This window comes from Babylonia areolata, chromosome 10 (genome assembly GCF_041734735.1).
Source record: "Babylonia areolata isolate BAREFJ2019XMU chromosome 10, ASM4173473v1, whole genome shotgun sequence".
Classification (NCBI taxonomy): domain Eukaryota; kingdom Metazoa; phylum Mollusca; class Gastropoda; order Neogastropoda; family Buccinidae; genus Babylonia; species Babylonia areolata.
This window is the reverse complement of record NC_134885.1, coordinates 37,685,936-37,699,143: the sequence shown is the minus strand read 5'-3', so window position 1 is coordinate 37,699,143 and position 13,208 is coordinate 37,685,936. Positions and strand designations below refer to the sequence as shown.

Below are 13,208 nucleotides of genomic sequence, written 5' to 3'. Positions count from 1 at the left end.
GCCTTGCACCATACCTGATTTGTGATAGGCCATTATACTACCCTCTTTCTCTGTTGTTGCTCTACATGCCAGAGGTAAGGTAAGGTAAAGACTACCCCGTCTCTAGTCTTTCTCTCTTCGTCTCTCCCCCTTTCTCACCCCGCCCTCTGTTGACTGATCCATATAACAGTATGCTACACCACATCTGCTTATAAAGGGGGCTTTTGGTGGGAGCATACATACACACATTCATACATGCATGCATACATACACATGCACACATACACTTTCATCACAATCATAATTAGAAGAATGTTATTATCTGGGCAAGTAAAATTAAGTGTGGCGAAGTACACACACACACACACACACACACACACACACACACACACACACACACACACACACACACACACACACACAAAATTAAATTTTGTTTGGGCTTCTTTCCTCCATGTTGCGCTAAAAAGATAGAATTTCAGCCACAACCAGTGAAAAGGCAAACGTTAAATGATCACGTGACATTAGATTTGTTTTCCTTCTTGCTGCTGGACGATCATGGCCACCAATTTTCAACAGAAAATATGTAGCTGTTTCAGATACTGAAATACAATCATATTTGGTTCTTTAATATTCAACGTACTTAACAAGGTGAGTGTTTATTGTTTGTTTGATTTTTACAGTATTATTCCTTCAGAATTTGGCCCTCACTTAAAATGTGAAACCTACTTTTGGTTTCCCAAGATATACCCGGAAATACCACCCACCGAACGCTCGGCCGTGACGTCCTGATTTCGAGTGCTGTACTTTCATGATATGAATTTTACTGCAAAGTTGGGCAGTTCTGAATCGTGTGATTTGGTGGCCACAAATTCTTAGCCACAGCTGTTGTCTGTTAATTTTCTGTTGTGAAGTGTCTTGGGGCCCAGTCATAGACTTGACAACGTCACGTTACGTGCATGAGATTTGAGACACTTCCGATGGGTGGGGCCCCGACTGCAGATTAAACGTCTGCTTTGAACTAGAAATAAGCAAAGTCGACCATAAACGCTGTGCCACTGAGGAAAATATGCTGGGTTAAATGCAAAGGCAGGAGTAAGCATTTAGCTGGGAAGTGGAAAGGCATGGTGAAGGTGTTGGAAGGCAAGTCCGCACTATCCTGAACTGGAACACACTGCCTCAGGAAGTTGTCACAGCCGAGTGTCTGCATGGACTGTTTCAAGTCCAGACTGGCTTCCTGCCTGTGACTCAACAAAGCAATCCCCACCCCCACCCCCACACATACATGCCGCACCTTCCTCCCTTCACCCCTCACCTCACCCCCAACCTTTCAGTTTCTTAAGCTGCCCCCACCCCACCTTTTCCCAGCAAGTCCTCCACTCCCACCCCCCTTTTTCTGGTGAGTAAAGGCTAGGGATGTGCCGGTCGGATGTACTCTGGGAACCACTATGGTACCCAGACTGGCCTAGTTGGAGACGTGAACATGCCAGTAGAATGCACCCCACCTCCCCTCTCAACCAACAGCACATCCCTCAGTAGCCCAGTTAAATCACACCAAACAGCAACCTCTCACAAAATGACAGCGTCCATCAGCATACTGATGTTGGTCGTCACGTGGAAGAAGAAGTGCAAAGGCAGGGCGTAGACACTAATTTCTATATATACAGACTAATACTGTAGTGTCTGTTGGCAGAGCTAAACAGAAAGTGGGCTGTGACTCAACATATTTCCTTATTTACTAAATGTATGTCAAGGTGTCAGCCTATCCATTTTAGTACATTAAATTGAACTGAATGAAAACATGATTTGTTGTATTTAAAAAAAAAATTTTTTAATGATGGTGAAACATTTCAGCGATTGTATTTCAAGTTATTCACCATTTTGATTGTTCTGACAAGACATTGCAGGTTCTCTTAATGGCGTGTGTCATCAGATTTCATCAACTGTGTTAGAATTCTGTGGCCACCCACAACACATGAATCAACCATTACCATTCTGAGAGAAATGGCTGGTTGTGGTGTTTTGCTGCCCACCCCTCCCCCCTCCTCACCCCCCCTCCCCTTCCCACCAAAAAGAGATTATTTTAGATAGTCTTATCATGTGCATTTAAGGAAGGCATAGCATGATAAGATCTTAACATGCTTCAGCTTACTAACTTATTTTTAATGATCATGACCTTATAGTCTGACTCAATATCCTTGCAAAAAGCAAACATGTTCAAAAGCACTATTTTCTGCATCATGAATGATATATATCGACTTTGAAAGGAAAAGGTTAATCAGAAAGTGAACATGTTGAGGATAATTTATTATTGAAGAAGCAGAAGTAGAAAGAAAGATAACTCACATCAGGTGATTCAGTCAACATATATGACAGAGGAGGCGAAGCAGCAGAGCAGGGGAAAGTACTTTATAAAATCAGCAAATATTGAATGATAACACAATAGAAATTCAGACTGATGTTTGAATAATAGATCTCATCAATGAAAAGTTATGTCAGGCTTGGTAAGGGGAAATGTGAGAGAGAGAGAGAGAGAGTGTGTGTGTGTGTGCTTGTGTGTGTGCGTGCTTGTGTGTGTGTGTGTGTGTGTGTGTGTGCTTGTGTGTGTGTGAGTGTGTGTGTGTGTGTGTGCTTGTGTGAGTGTGTGTGTGTGTGTGTGTGTTCACTTTTACCTCTTCATTATGACAATAGTGAGGGTTATAAAGAAAGTTACATGCACCTCTCAAAGCATGACCAAAGTATCTTCACCAGTCAAAGCATGACCAAAGATGCTGACTGTTAGATTTCACCGTATTTTGTTACACTTTATTGCAGTTTGTTTCGACGTTATGCCAACATCAAAATTGTTCCGAGTTCACGTTCGACTACATAGTATGGTCGCATGCTTTCCTGTCATAACGTTACCCAGACGCTCTAGACCTATAAATCAAGAGGCCAGAGCAGTCATGACTGACCTTAGTCTCACATGATGATTCGATGCTCAGCTGATCTCGTGCGTGTTTACATTGAAACAGCATTGAGTGGACCAATCAGCTTAATTGTTTCCCTGAACAAGAGAGAACGTGGCTGAATTAAGTTGTTTCTCTGTCAGTGTCTGTGCGAGGTGGATTAAGCTATGGAGTGCAAGAAATGAACAAATGGCTTGAAACAGAGAAGTCAGCCATGAATTCCGATTACAAGAAACAAGACGAACGAAGACCAGGGAAGCAACACAGTGCCACAGATGCGTCATCGTTACAGAAGCAGTGGTGGGAACAAAAGTTTCACCAAATGTACATTGAAAAATGTCTGTGCAGCATGCCCTCCATTTTGGCAAGTCCAAGTGTTCCTACCAAATTCAAAATGTTCCTACTAAATTTCCTGATTGTTCAGGAGGAGGCTGGACAGGGGTTGGCTTCTCTGCATGACTGGCATGAATGATCATGGCAGCATTTCAAAACTGGATCTAACATCTGTTAAACCAGGAGAGGTTCTTATTGTACCAACCTTTGAAAGGTCATCAGTTCTTGTATTCAAAGAAGGTCATGGAATGGGAGCTGTGGTACTAAACAACCAAGCATGGAGGATTTACACTAAACTCCAAAAATACAAAACTAAATAAGATAGATACTGCATGGTAGAGTTGTACTTAGGCTCACAGAGAGTGATTGCACTTGATCTAATATGATGATTTGTGATTTATGATTTGCAGGTTGTAGTCCCACTTCACAATGGCATCTGCAGATGCTGGGCCTCCAGAACCCTGCAACCAGGAGTGCAGTATCTGCAATGAACTTTTTAAAATCCCTAAAGTTTTACCGTGCGGCCATCTTCTTTGTCATAAATGTCTCCTGACCTTGATGAAAAAACAGCACAAGGCTCGCTGTCCTCTGTGCCAGGATGTCATTGTGAAATCCAGTGACCAGCAGCCTGAAAGCTTGGAAGATGTGGTCAGCAGGTTTCCCACAGACCTTGCTATGGAGCTGGCAATTGAGGCAGACAGAGTCCTCAACAAACAGCACAACTGCTGCGTTTGTGAGGATGTGGCAGCAACATCCATGTGCCTAACGTGCAATGACATGCTTTGCCAGCCTTGTAAAAAGGTTCACGGGAAGCTTTCTGTCTCAAAACACCACACAGTGGAGGACCTTTCCAAACTGACGGCAGAGAAACTGGCAGCGAATCAGTCTTCCCCGTGCTCATCCCATCCTGAAGAGACTGCCAGACTCTTCTGCTCAACACACAAAGAATGCATATGTTTTCTGTGTGCCACCTCCAAGCACAGAAACTGCTCAGAAGTGAAGGAGCAGGGGGAGAAAACAGAGGAGTCCAAAGCCTTGCTCAAACAACTGAGAACCAGACTGACTGAAGGGGAGGCTGACCTCAACAAAGCCATTGACAAACTGGATCAGCACCTGCATGACACAGAGAAGTATGCAGAGGCTGCCATTTCAGAGATACAGGAAATGAACGACGAGCTTGTTGCCATGGTCAATGAGAACTGTAGTCGTCTGAAAGAACAGGTGGTAAACACTCGCTCTGATGTGCGGGAGGCGGTGAAGGAGGGGAGGAACACTTTACTGCAAAGACAGACCAAGCTGACAACTCACAGACATGTGACAGAGCGAGTGGAAGGGACGAGGAATCACCAGGTGGTCACTGCTATGTCACAGACGATGGAGAAACATGTGGATAACCTTGACTTCCGCACAACCTTGCCAGATGATGCAAAGGCTGTTTCTACTTTCAAGTTTGTCAAGAATTCAAAAGCTGTGGCCCAGATCAAGCAAGAGCTAGCAAAACTGGGTGATGTCAAGGTTATGACAGCCAGAATCAAAGCTAACAAGGTATTTATTTTTATTTTGAGCAGTTAGGAGTATGTATCATTCTTGTAACTGCCACAATCAACATAATTAGTATTCCTTATTAACATATATGTTTTGTTTCTTCTTTGGCTTTTTTTTTTTTTTTTTTTTTTTGTCTGTGAAAGAAAAGGGGGGCATTTTTTAAAAACAAGAATAGTGTATCATCACTTGTGTAGAGGAACCACCAGCAAACTTCAGTGTGAGAAGTGTTAAATGTGTCAAACACCTTCATTAATTATTGTTTTTGAGGAGAATTTTCAAGCTGTCCACATCTTTATTTGGCACTGTTTACCATTGTTTAATTACCTGACATAAATTTTAGCAAAACAAAAACAAGACGACTATGGAAAACAAAATCCATTCATTCAAGCTTCATATAATGTTTTTATTTGTTCGAAGTTAAGCAAACATATCTCAATTAATCGAGATTAACAAAGGTTTGATGCGGGGATGGGGTGGCCTTTATGAAGAAAAAAACCCCTATGATTAAATGTACTGGAAACCAAAAGGAACAGATGATTATGAGGATGCATGAATGGGAGAAAAATGCATCAGGACAGGAATATTGTATGAAAGAGTTTGCGTTGTGGAAGGCAAACAATGCATAAACCAGCCAGTTCACCCAGTTTGGCTCCACAACTGATTGATTATTGTCATTAGGGGACATAGTAGGTGATGTCTTGCCCGTGATGAATCAGGACAGGCGCTATTGAACACCACTGGAGTGACTTGGAAGCAGTGCAGGGTCTCCGCTGGTGGGTGCTTTGGGTGAGTCCTGTCAAGGTCTTCAGTGTTGGCAGATTCATGGGGGATTGTCACGGAGGGATGGTGATGGCGAGGGGAACGCTTACTCAGTCTGGCTTTGTGACTAAGTCATTATTGTCGTCAGTAGGAGGGTTATTAGGTGGTGTCCTAAGTGCATTAAATCAGAACAGGCACAACTGAACACCACCAAAATAACTCAGCAGCAGTGCAGGGTCTCCTCTGGTGTTTGGCCTCCTTATGACCTAACATTGATGGTTCCCTGTGGACTGTCAATGCTGGGACTTTGACAGACGAACTCCGTTGTGGCTGTTTATAGGGGACTTGGAGTGAGCAGCTTGGGAGTAATGTAGTAATGTAACTGAAATGCTACAGGAGATGGAGCTGAAAAAGAAATGTTCAGTTTTGTGATTGTTAATCTTGAAGGATGAATATGACTTGAGTTGTTTTAAGTGTAATTTAAGGGTGAGTGAATTTATGGACATTATTTTTGATTATGTTATGTAGGTTTGGGATGTTGTGCAGTTTTTGTATTGTGGTTGATATTCGGGTCAGGCCTGATATGGAAATAACCTTGTTGTACAGCTACACACATCTGATTTGTAATTGTTTAATTGTTTGCAGAACAATGGAAGGGAGAATAACATTTCAGGTTTGACATTTTGTGTGTGTTGCTGAACTCACTTTTTATTGTGTGGTGAAATGTGCTTGTCTGTGTTGCAGGTGGACTTTGTTTTCCACGACAACCATGGAACCGCTGTAACGTTAAGCAACAACAACCGCACAGCATCCAAATCAAATGATATACGCAACGGTATCGTGCTGTCACGTGACCCATTGGACATTAATGTGTTGTATGAGGTAGGTTCTGTTTTTTTTCCCTTTTATTTTATGATTGCGAAGGTTAATCATCTTCTCAGACATTTCTGAATGTTCCCCAGGTTATTGCTTAATTTGCTGTGATGAGCATCAGTCTTGAGTCATGACCAGTGAGGGAAACCCCATGATGCAACAAGAAAAACAAACAGTGCCCAGTAAGGTGGAGGTGGAAAGTCTGTCACCCTTCAGACTATGGACTGTTGTCATCTCTGGCAGACTGAGTACCATGAGAAAAAGTTGCGGCTTATAGACCGAACTTTACGGTAACATGTTCTTCTCACCAAGTCTGCTGTGGTCTGGGACATCTCTTGTCAAGGGGGAGCAGTGTAGGGTGGAGAATAGCTGGGTGGATGGGGTGTGGTTGGTGGAGGGAGTTGGTGGAGGAGATCATACTCTGAGTACACGGGTGTCCAAAACGATGACAATCCCAACCCCTTCCCCCCTCCCCAAGCTAAAACTTCCTCACCAGTTTGCAAGGAAACCATCTGCTGCTGACACAAGCAAGAACTGTCTCTGCCTTTCTTGGTTATGGGTGATTGCAGTGGCCATACTACCTCGTCTTTCTTGGTGACTGCAGTGACCATACTACCTCGCCTTTCTTGGTGATTGCAGTGGCCATACTACCTCATCTTTCTTGGTGATTGCAGTGGCCATACTACCTCACCTTTCTTGGTGACTGCCGTGGCCATACTACCTCACTTTTCTTGGTGATTGCAGTGGCCATACTACCTCACCTTTCTTGGTGACTGCGGTGGCCATACTAATATACCTCAGCCTTTCTTGGTGACTGCAGTGGCCATACTACCTCATCTTTCTTGGTGACTGCGGTGGCCATACTACCTCAGCCTTTCTTGGTGACTGCGGTGGCCATACTAATATACCTCAGCCTTTCTTGGTGACTGCAGTGGCCATACTACCTCATCTTTCTTGGTGACTGCAGTGGCCATACTACCTCATCTTTCTTGGTGACTGCAGTGGCCATACTACCTCATCTTTCTTGGTGACTGCAGTGGCCATACTACCTCATCTTTCTTGGTGATTGCAGTGGACATACTACCTCAGCCTTTCTTGGTGATTACAGTGGCCATACTACCTCCACGGCTGTTCGCTGCCTACAGAAACCTAGCCATTTAGTTTTCACAGAACTTAGTTGCTGAGGCAGCAGAGTACTAAAATTAGCCAGTACCTTTGCACTGGTTGCCGCGCGCACGCAGTGCGGGTTGGTTCCAGACATCTGGTCAGTGGCAGAGTACAGCGCTTCCATGCTTACAGCAGGACATTCATTGTATTTTTTCACTGACATCTGATTATATTACCCGTTTTTGCGGAAAACGAGCTTCTGTGGTGATTATACCTTGATGCATTCAAGTACCTGGGTGTGTAAACTTTGTGAGTAGGTGATCAAATATTTCGAGTTTCAACACTGTGTTGGAATCCAGGACTTAACACTCAATGCCTGCGTTGAAAGTGACGCTCTGTGGCATGTGTGAAAAGTGAAAAAATCCTCACGTGGTGACTATGTTTGCAAGTGATTTGTGACTGAAGGACACAACGTTTAATGTGCTAAGTTCTGCAGATTTATATTTGGTGTCTCATCTCTTTGTAGTCAAAATTTGATTTTCGAGTTATAATATTATCCTGCACATAAAGAGGTATAAATTCTGTTAATTTTAGCGAAAATCAAAGCGTGCGCCATTTCGTAGAGGTCAAGGTTCAGCTTGCGTGGCGCCCTGCGCATGGTGTGAATCATAGGTGGTGCCAGCCACAGTAAGGGCGATTCAGCACGCAAGGATACATTGCCGTCCGCAGAACGCGGTTTGTTCATGTGTGACCTATTTCCACATTGCTTAACTGAAGCATTATTCAAGTTCCAATTCTCTCACAAATAGTTTATTTTGTACTAACTGTAGTTAACGTGCATTACTTAATTCTGTGTAACCACTCTCCCTCTTCCTCTCTCCTCTCACTCGATCTCTCTCTCTCTCTCTCTCTCTCTCGTGTGTGTGTGTGTGTGTGTGTGTGTGTGTGTGTGTGCAGCATGGCATCACTTCAACACACAGAAAGTAGCCACATGCTCAGACTGAACTCCTTATGCAGAATATGTGTCAGCATAACAAGACAAATTAAAAGTAAACAGCCTGTGTATCTTTGCAAAACGTATGCATCAGAATTGCAACAGTTGTACAGACTTGTAATTTCTGATACATTGTGTAGCAAATGTTATTGGCGTTTGAAGAATATACAAAAAACTGCAGTTCCATCACAAGGTGTTCTACACACAGTAAAAGAGCAGATTGAAAGCACACACAGTGTATGGACACAGTTTGACCCCACAATTGGAGAAGCTGATTGTTCTGTATGTCATGCCTTTCTGGAGAGGTCCAAACCATTCAAACGTGTTAAAAAATCCCAGAAACTGACATCTACAAATCAGAACTTTCCAGTCAGTTCAAGAGAGGTGTGTGTGGCTGATGGTAGTACAAGTGACACAGTTGAGCTTCTTGACAACACTGACAATGTTGTAGATAAGGCTTGTGCCAACACCATGACTGCAGCACATGAGAATGTCTGCAACAGCAGTCTCACTGCTGTCACTGTAAATGACACAGTTGTCAACAGCAATGTCACTGACACAGATGAAAGTGTTTGTCACACAGATTTCAGTTTTGCCAGTGACAAAGCTTGTGAAAGCAGCATTTCCAGTGCAAACAAAAATATTAATGACAGCACAGTCAGTGACACAGTTTCTGATAACAGTAGTATCAGCAGCAGCAGTGAGACTGAGAATGTCATTGATGTCAGTGAGAACATCTGTAATGGCAGCATAAATGAAAGATTATGTGACAGCAGTGTCACTGATTCAAACTCACAGTTTGAGCCAGAAGTGCCTTCGACACCTCATGTGAAACCTGTAGTAAGGTGTCTTCGTGAATATCTAGATGATCGTAGGCTACAGAAGAGTGCCAGTGGTAGCAGTGAAATTGGCATAAGTGACACAGATAAGTCTAAGGACATGGTGAATGGAAAGCAAACAGAACAGGCAACTAAACTGCATTCAAACGCAACAGTGAAAGACAGGTCATCTCAGACTGACAACACAAAACAAGTACGTCCATTTGAACAGGTGCAAAGATCACTGGAACTGACAGATATTGTAAAAAAATATATGACCCTCTTCGTTCGTAAAACAATGGCAGAGTCAAGTGATAAACAGACTGTGGTTTGTAAAACAGGGGGTCAGCCACTCGTGCTAAAAAAAAAAAAAATCACCATACCTAGAAAACCTTCAGCCATTGCCAGTACTCCAACAAGGGAAAAAAGAATGAATCAGCTGAATAGTATTCGGAAAGAAACTTCGGGTTCTTCAGAGGCTGACTTGGTAAAGCAGCAAAGCACAGAGCTGCGATTCACAAAGAAAAGGAAACGGACAGAAATACTGGAAGTTGCTGGGTGTGGGAAGGGACACATTGATTCCATGCAGGCAGTGAAACTCAGAACCACATTATCACTGAGCTGACAAAACTGAGGATGCTAAAGAAGCAGACTAGAAAATTAGGGATAACATTTGAAACTGAACAAAAAGAGAGAGAATTTCAACAGGAGCTATTGTGTGGAGAAATCCACGTCAGCCAACTTAGACTAATATTTAATGATCAGTTGACAAACAGAGACATAGTGAAGGCAAGATATGTTGCACGTGTGGCAGACTTACCAACGTTTGTCTCCAATCTGCTGAACCAATATGAAGAAATGAACAAGCTGACATGGCACAATCACACCATTCCTCAAGATGAAATTTGGATAAAGATTGGAGGAGATCATGGAGGTGGCAGCTTCAAACTAGTTCTGTCTGTTGGAAATGTTGAACACCCAAATGCTAAAGAGAATTGCTTCCTGATTTGCATTGTAGAAGCCAAAGACAGCAGTGAGAACATCAGAACTCTGAAAAGCATAAGAAGAGACCATGCCAGGTTCAGAGAAACAGGTGGAAGGAAAGAAGATGCAAAGAATTTCAGAAATGTTCTTCCCAATGTCTGGGACATGAAGGTGAATCGTGTGGCTCCACCCTACCTTCACATCCTTTTAGGAATTGTGAAAAAGCACAATGACCTTTTGGAAGATGAGTGCTATGACCTGGATAAAAGGATAGCATGTGCTCTAGCTAAAGAGGAAAATCCATCACTGAAAGGCACAAGTGTAGGATTCAGAAAAGCTGTCAGGCAGGTGAAGCGCCTCTGTGACAGACAGAAAACAAAGACCCCTTCCTTGAGAGGCCTTCAACCTTTCAGGAAACATGAGGGACCAGTTGTAGACAGAATAGAGCAGGTGCTGAACAAATACAACATTGGCAGACAGGCCTACTTCAGTGGTATATTTGTTGGCAATCACTGCAATAAATATTTGCAACCAATGGTATTCACTGATATTTGTGAGAGTATAGAAAGGAGAGCATATGAACTGACTGATGATCATGAAGTTCACCAAGTTGCCACTGCAATCAGAAGGAAATACCTCATGCTGAATCAGCACTTTTCCATGGTGCATCAACTTGTATCATCAAAAAAGCTGATCTGCAGAAATGAACTTGGTGAGATTGAAGAGGCCATCAAAACATACATGAGTGTGTTCAGGTCATACTTCAGTCATTGCGCAAGTGTCACACCAAAACAGCACATTGTTGAAGAGCATTGTGTGGAGTGGATAAGGAAGTGGGGGTTTGGACTGGCCTTACATGGAGAGCAGGGAGGAGAAGGAATGCATGCCACTGTCAATCAGCTGAAGCGCAATTCATGGGCCATAAAAGAACATAATGAGAGACTTAAAAAAGTGATGAAAGATCAGTGGACCCTGGCATCCCCCAAACTGCATGACACAGTCCAAAAGAAGAGAAGATAGAAAGAGTGATTGAATAGATTGTCATCAACTGAAAATAATCACTTGACTTTCTTCGTCCACTTAGGAATGTGTCAAGGCAAGGCAAAATGATATTTATTCAGTGCAACAAAGTAAGGTTAATCACCTGTTTTTCCATCTGGCCCCCAGAAAAATAGAAGACAAGGTATTAAAGAAAGAAAGAAAAGTGTAGCATGACTACCTAACATTACAAGCAATACAGTGTGTGTGTGTGTGTGTGTGTGTCTCAATATATATTGAAAAAGTAACATTGAGTTCGCAATCAAAGTCTGATTTATTCTCATAACTCGTCTTCATATCAGGTGTTTTTTTCTGTTTGAAATTGTACATAATGCATGTGTGTGTGTGTGGATGGGTGGGTGGAAAAAAGTATCCTCGAGTTCTCAATGTCTCTTTTATTCTCATAAAATCTTCATCAGGTATTTTTTTCTCATTGATATTGCACATAACTGCATGTCTGTTTCATTCTGGTTACTATCTATAGGTCCATGCTTATTTCATTCTTGCTACCATACAATGATACATAGCGCTGTGTCTGATTCATTCTTGTAAATGAACACAATTTAGTATTTGATTCCTCTAAGTGTACATAGCTCCACGTTGCCTTGTAACTGTGATTAACACTGTGTTGGTTGTTCCTATTACTGTACATAACTCTTTTTATTTCCTTTTATTGCCTGAGAACTGCACCACTGTGGCAACTGATTATGTTTGAATGAGAAGCCAACACTGCAGAACTGCAAGGGAGTGAAAAACATTTCTTTGTGTTGAAATGTATTATCTCAGATCCCATGACATGTGCAAAGAACAAAAGAAAGAAAAAACAAGCATGTTAGTCAGATAATGCTAATGGACAATAGCTTGTCCTAATCTGCATTCTTGACCATGCACCTGTGGAGTATCATGTCAACATATATAGTGATCAGTGTGTGATGTGGCAGCAGTTGTCTGTTGATTGTTGGAATCAGAAGACATTCATTTCACCATTGGTGAGTACAAGCATGTGTGTGTGTATGTGTGTGTGTGTGTGTGTGTGTGTGTGTGTGTGTGAATGCATTTTGGTCTGATTATCAATTATGCATGTTACATGCATAACATATTAGAAGCATGTTGCAGGCAGATCATGTATGTGTGTGTGTGTGTGTGTGTGTGTGTGTGTGTGTGTGTGTATGAATGCATTTTGGTCTGAGTGGTTAAAGCGTTGGACTTTCAATCTGAGGGTCCCGGGTTCGAATCACGGTGACGGCGCCTGGTGGGTAAAGGGTGGAGATTTTTACGATCTCCCAGGTCAACATATGTGCAGACCTGCTAGTGCCTGAACCCCCTTCGTGTGTATATGCAAGCAGAAGATCAAATACGCACGTTAAAGATCCTGTAATCCATGTCAGCGTTCGGTGGGTTATGGAAACAAGAACATACCCAGCATGCACACCCCCGAAAACGGAGTATGGCTGCCTACATGGCGGGGTAAAAACGGTCATACACGTAAAAGCCCACTCGTGTGCATACGAGTGAACGCAGAAGAAGAAGAAGAAGTCTGATTATCAATAATGCATGTTACATGCATAACATATTAGAAGCATGTTGCAGACAGATCATGTGTGTGTGTGTGTGTGTGTGTGTGTGTGTGTGTTGTGGTTTTTCCACCCTCACACAATCTGACACTGCTCGCCTCCCTATCCCAGTCTATCCATTTTCTTTCTTTTTTCATGTTATCACAATTTTTGTCATTCTTTTCATTTAACATTATGTAAAAGTGTGTGTTTGGGCGGGGGGGGGGGGGGGGGAGGTGTAAACGTATTTTTGTTTGTTTATCAATAATGCATGTTG

The 13,208-nt window shown here is 42.6% G+C and overlaps 1 protein-coding gene across 1 annotated transcript in view; it reads left to right on the top strand.

Moving 5' to 3' along the window:
- Nucleotides 1-497: 497 nt before the first annotated feature.
- LOC143286347 (uncharacterized) overlaps nucleotides 498-13,208 on the top strand; it is a 21,780-nt gene continuing 9,069 nt past the window's right edge. The window contains exons 1-3 of the mRNA XM_076593889.1: nucleotides 498-630; nucleotides 3,671-4,805; nucleotides 6,309-6,446. Coding sequence (XP_076450004.1) covers nucleotides 3,690-4,805; nucleotides 6,309-6,446 — 1,254 coding nt within the window. The 5' untranslated portion in view covers nucleotides 498-630; nucleotides 3,671-3,689. The remainder of the gene's footprint in view (nucleotides 631-3,670; nucleotides 4,806-6,308; nucleotides 6,447-13,208) is intronic.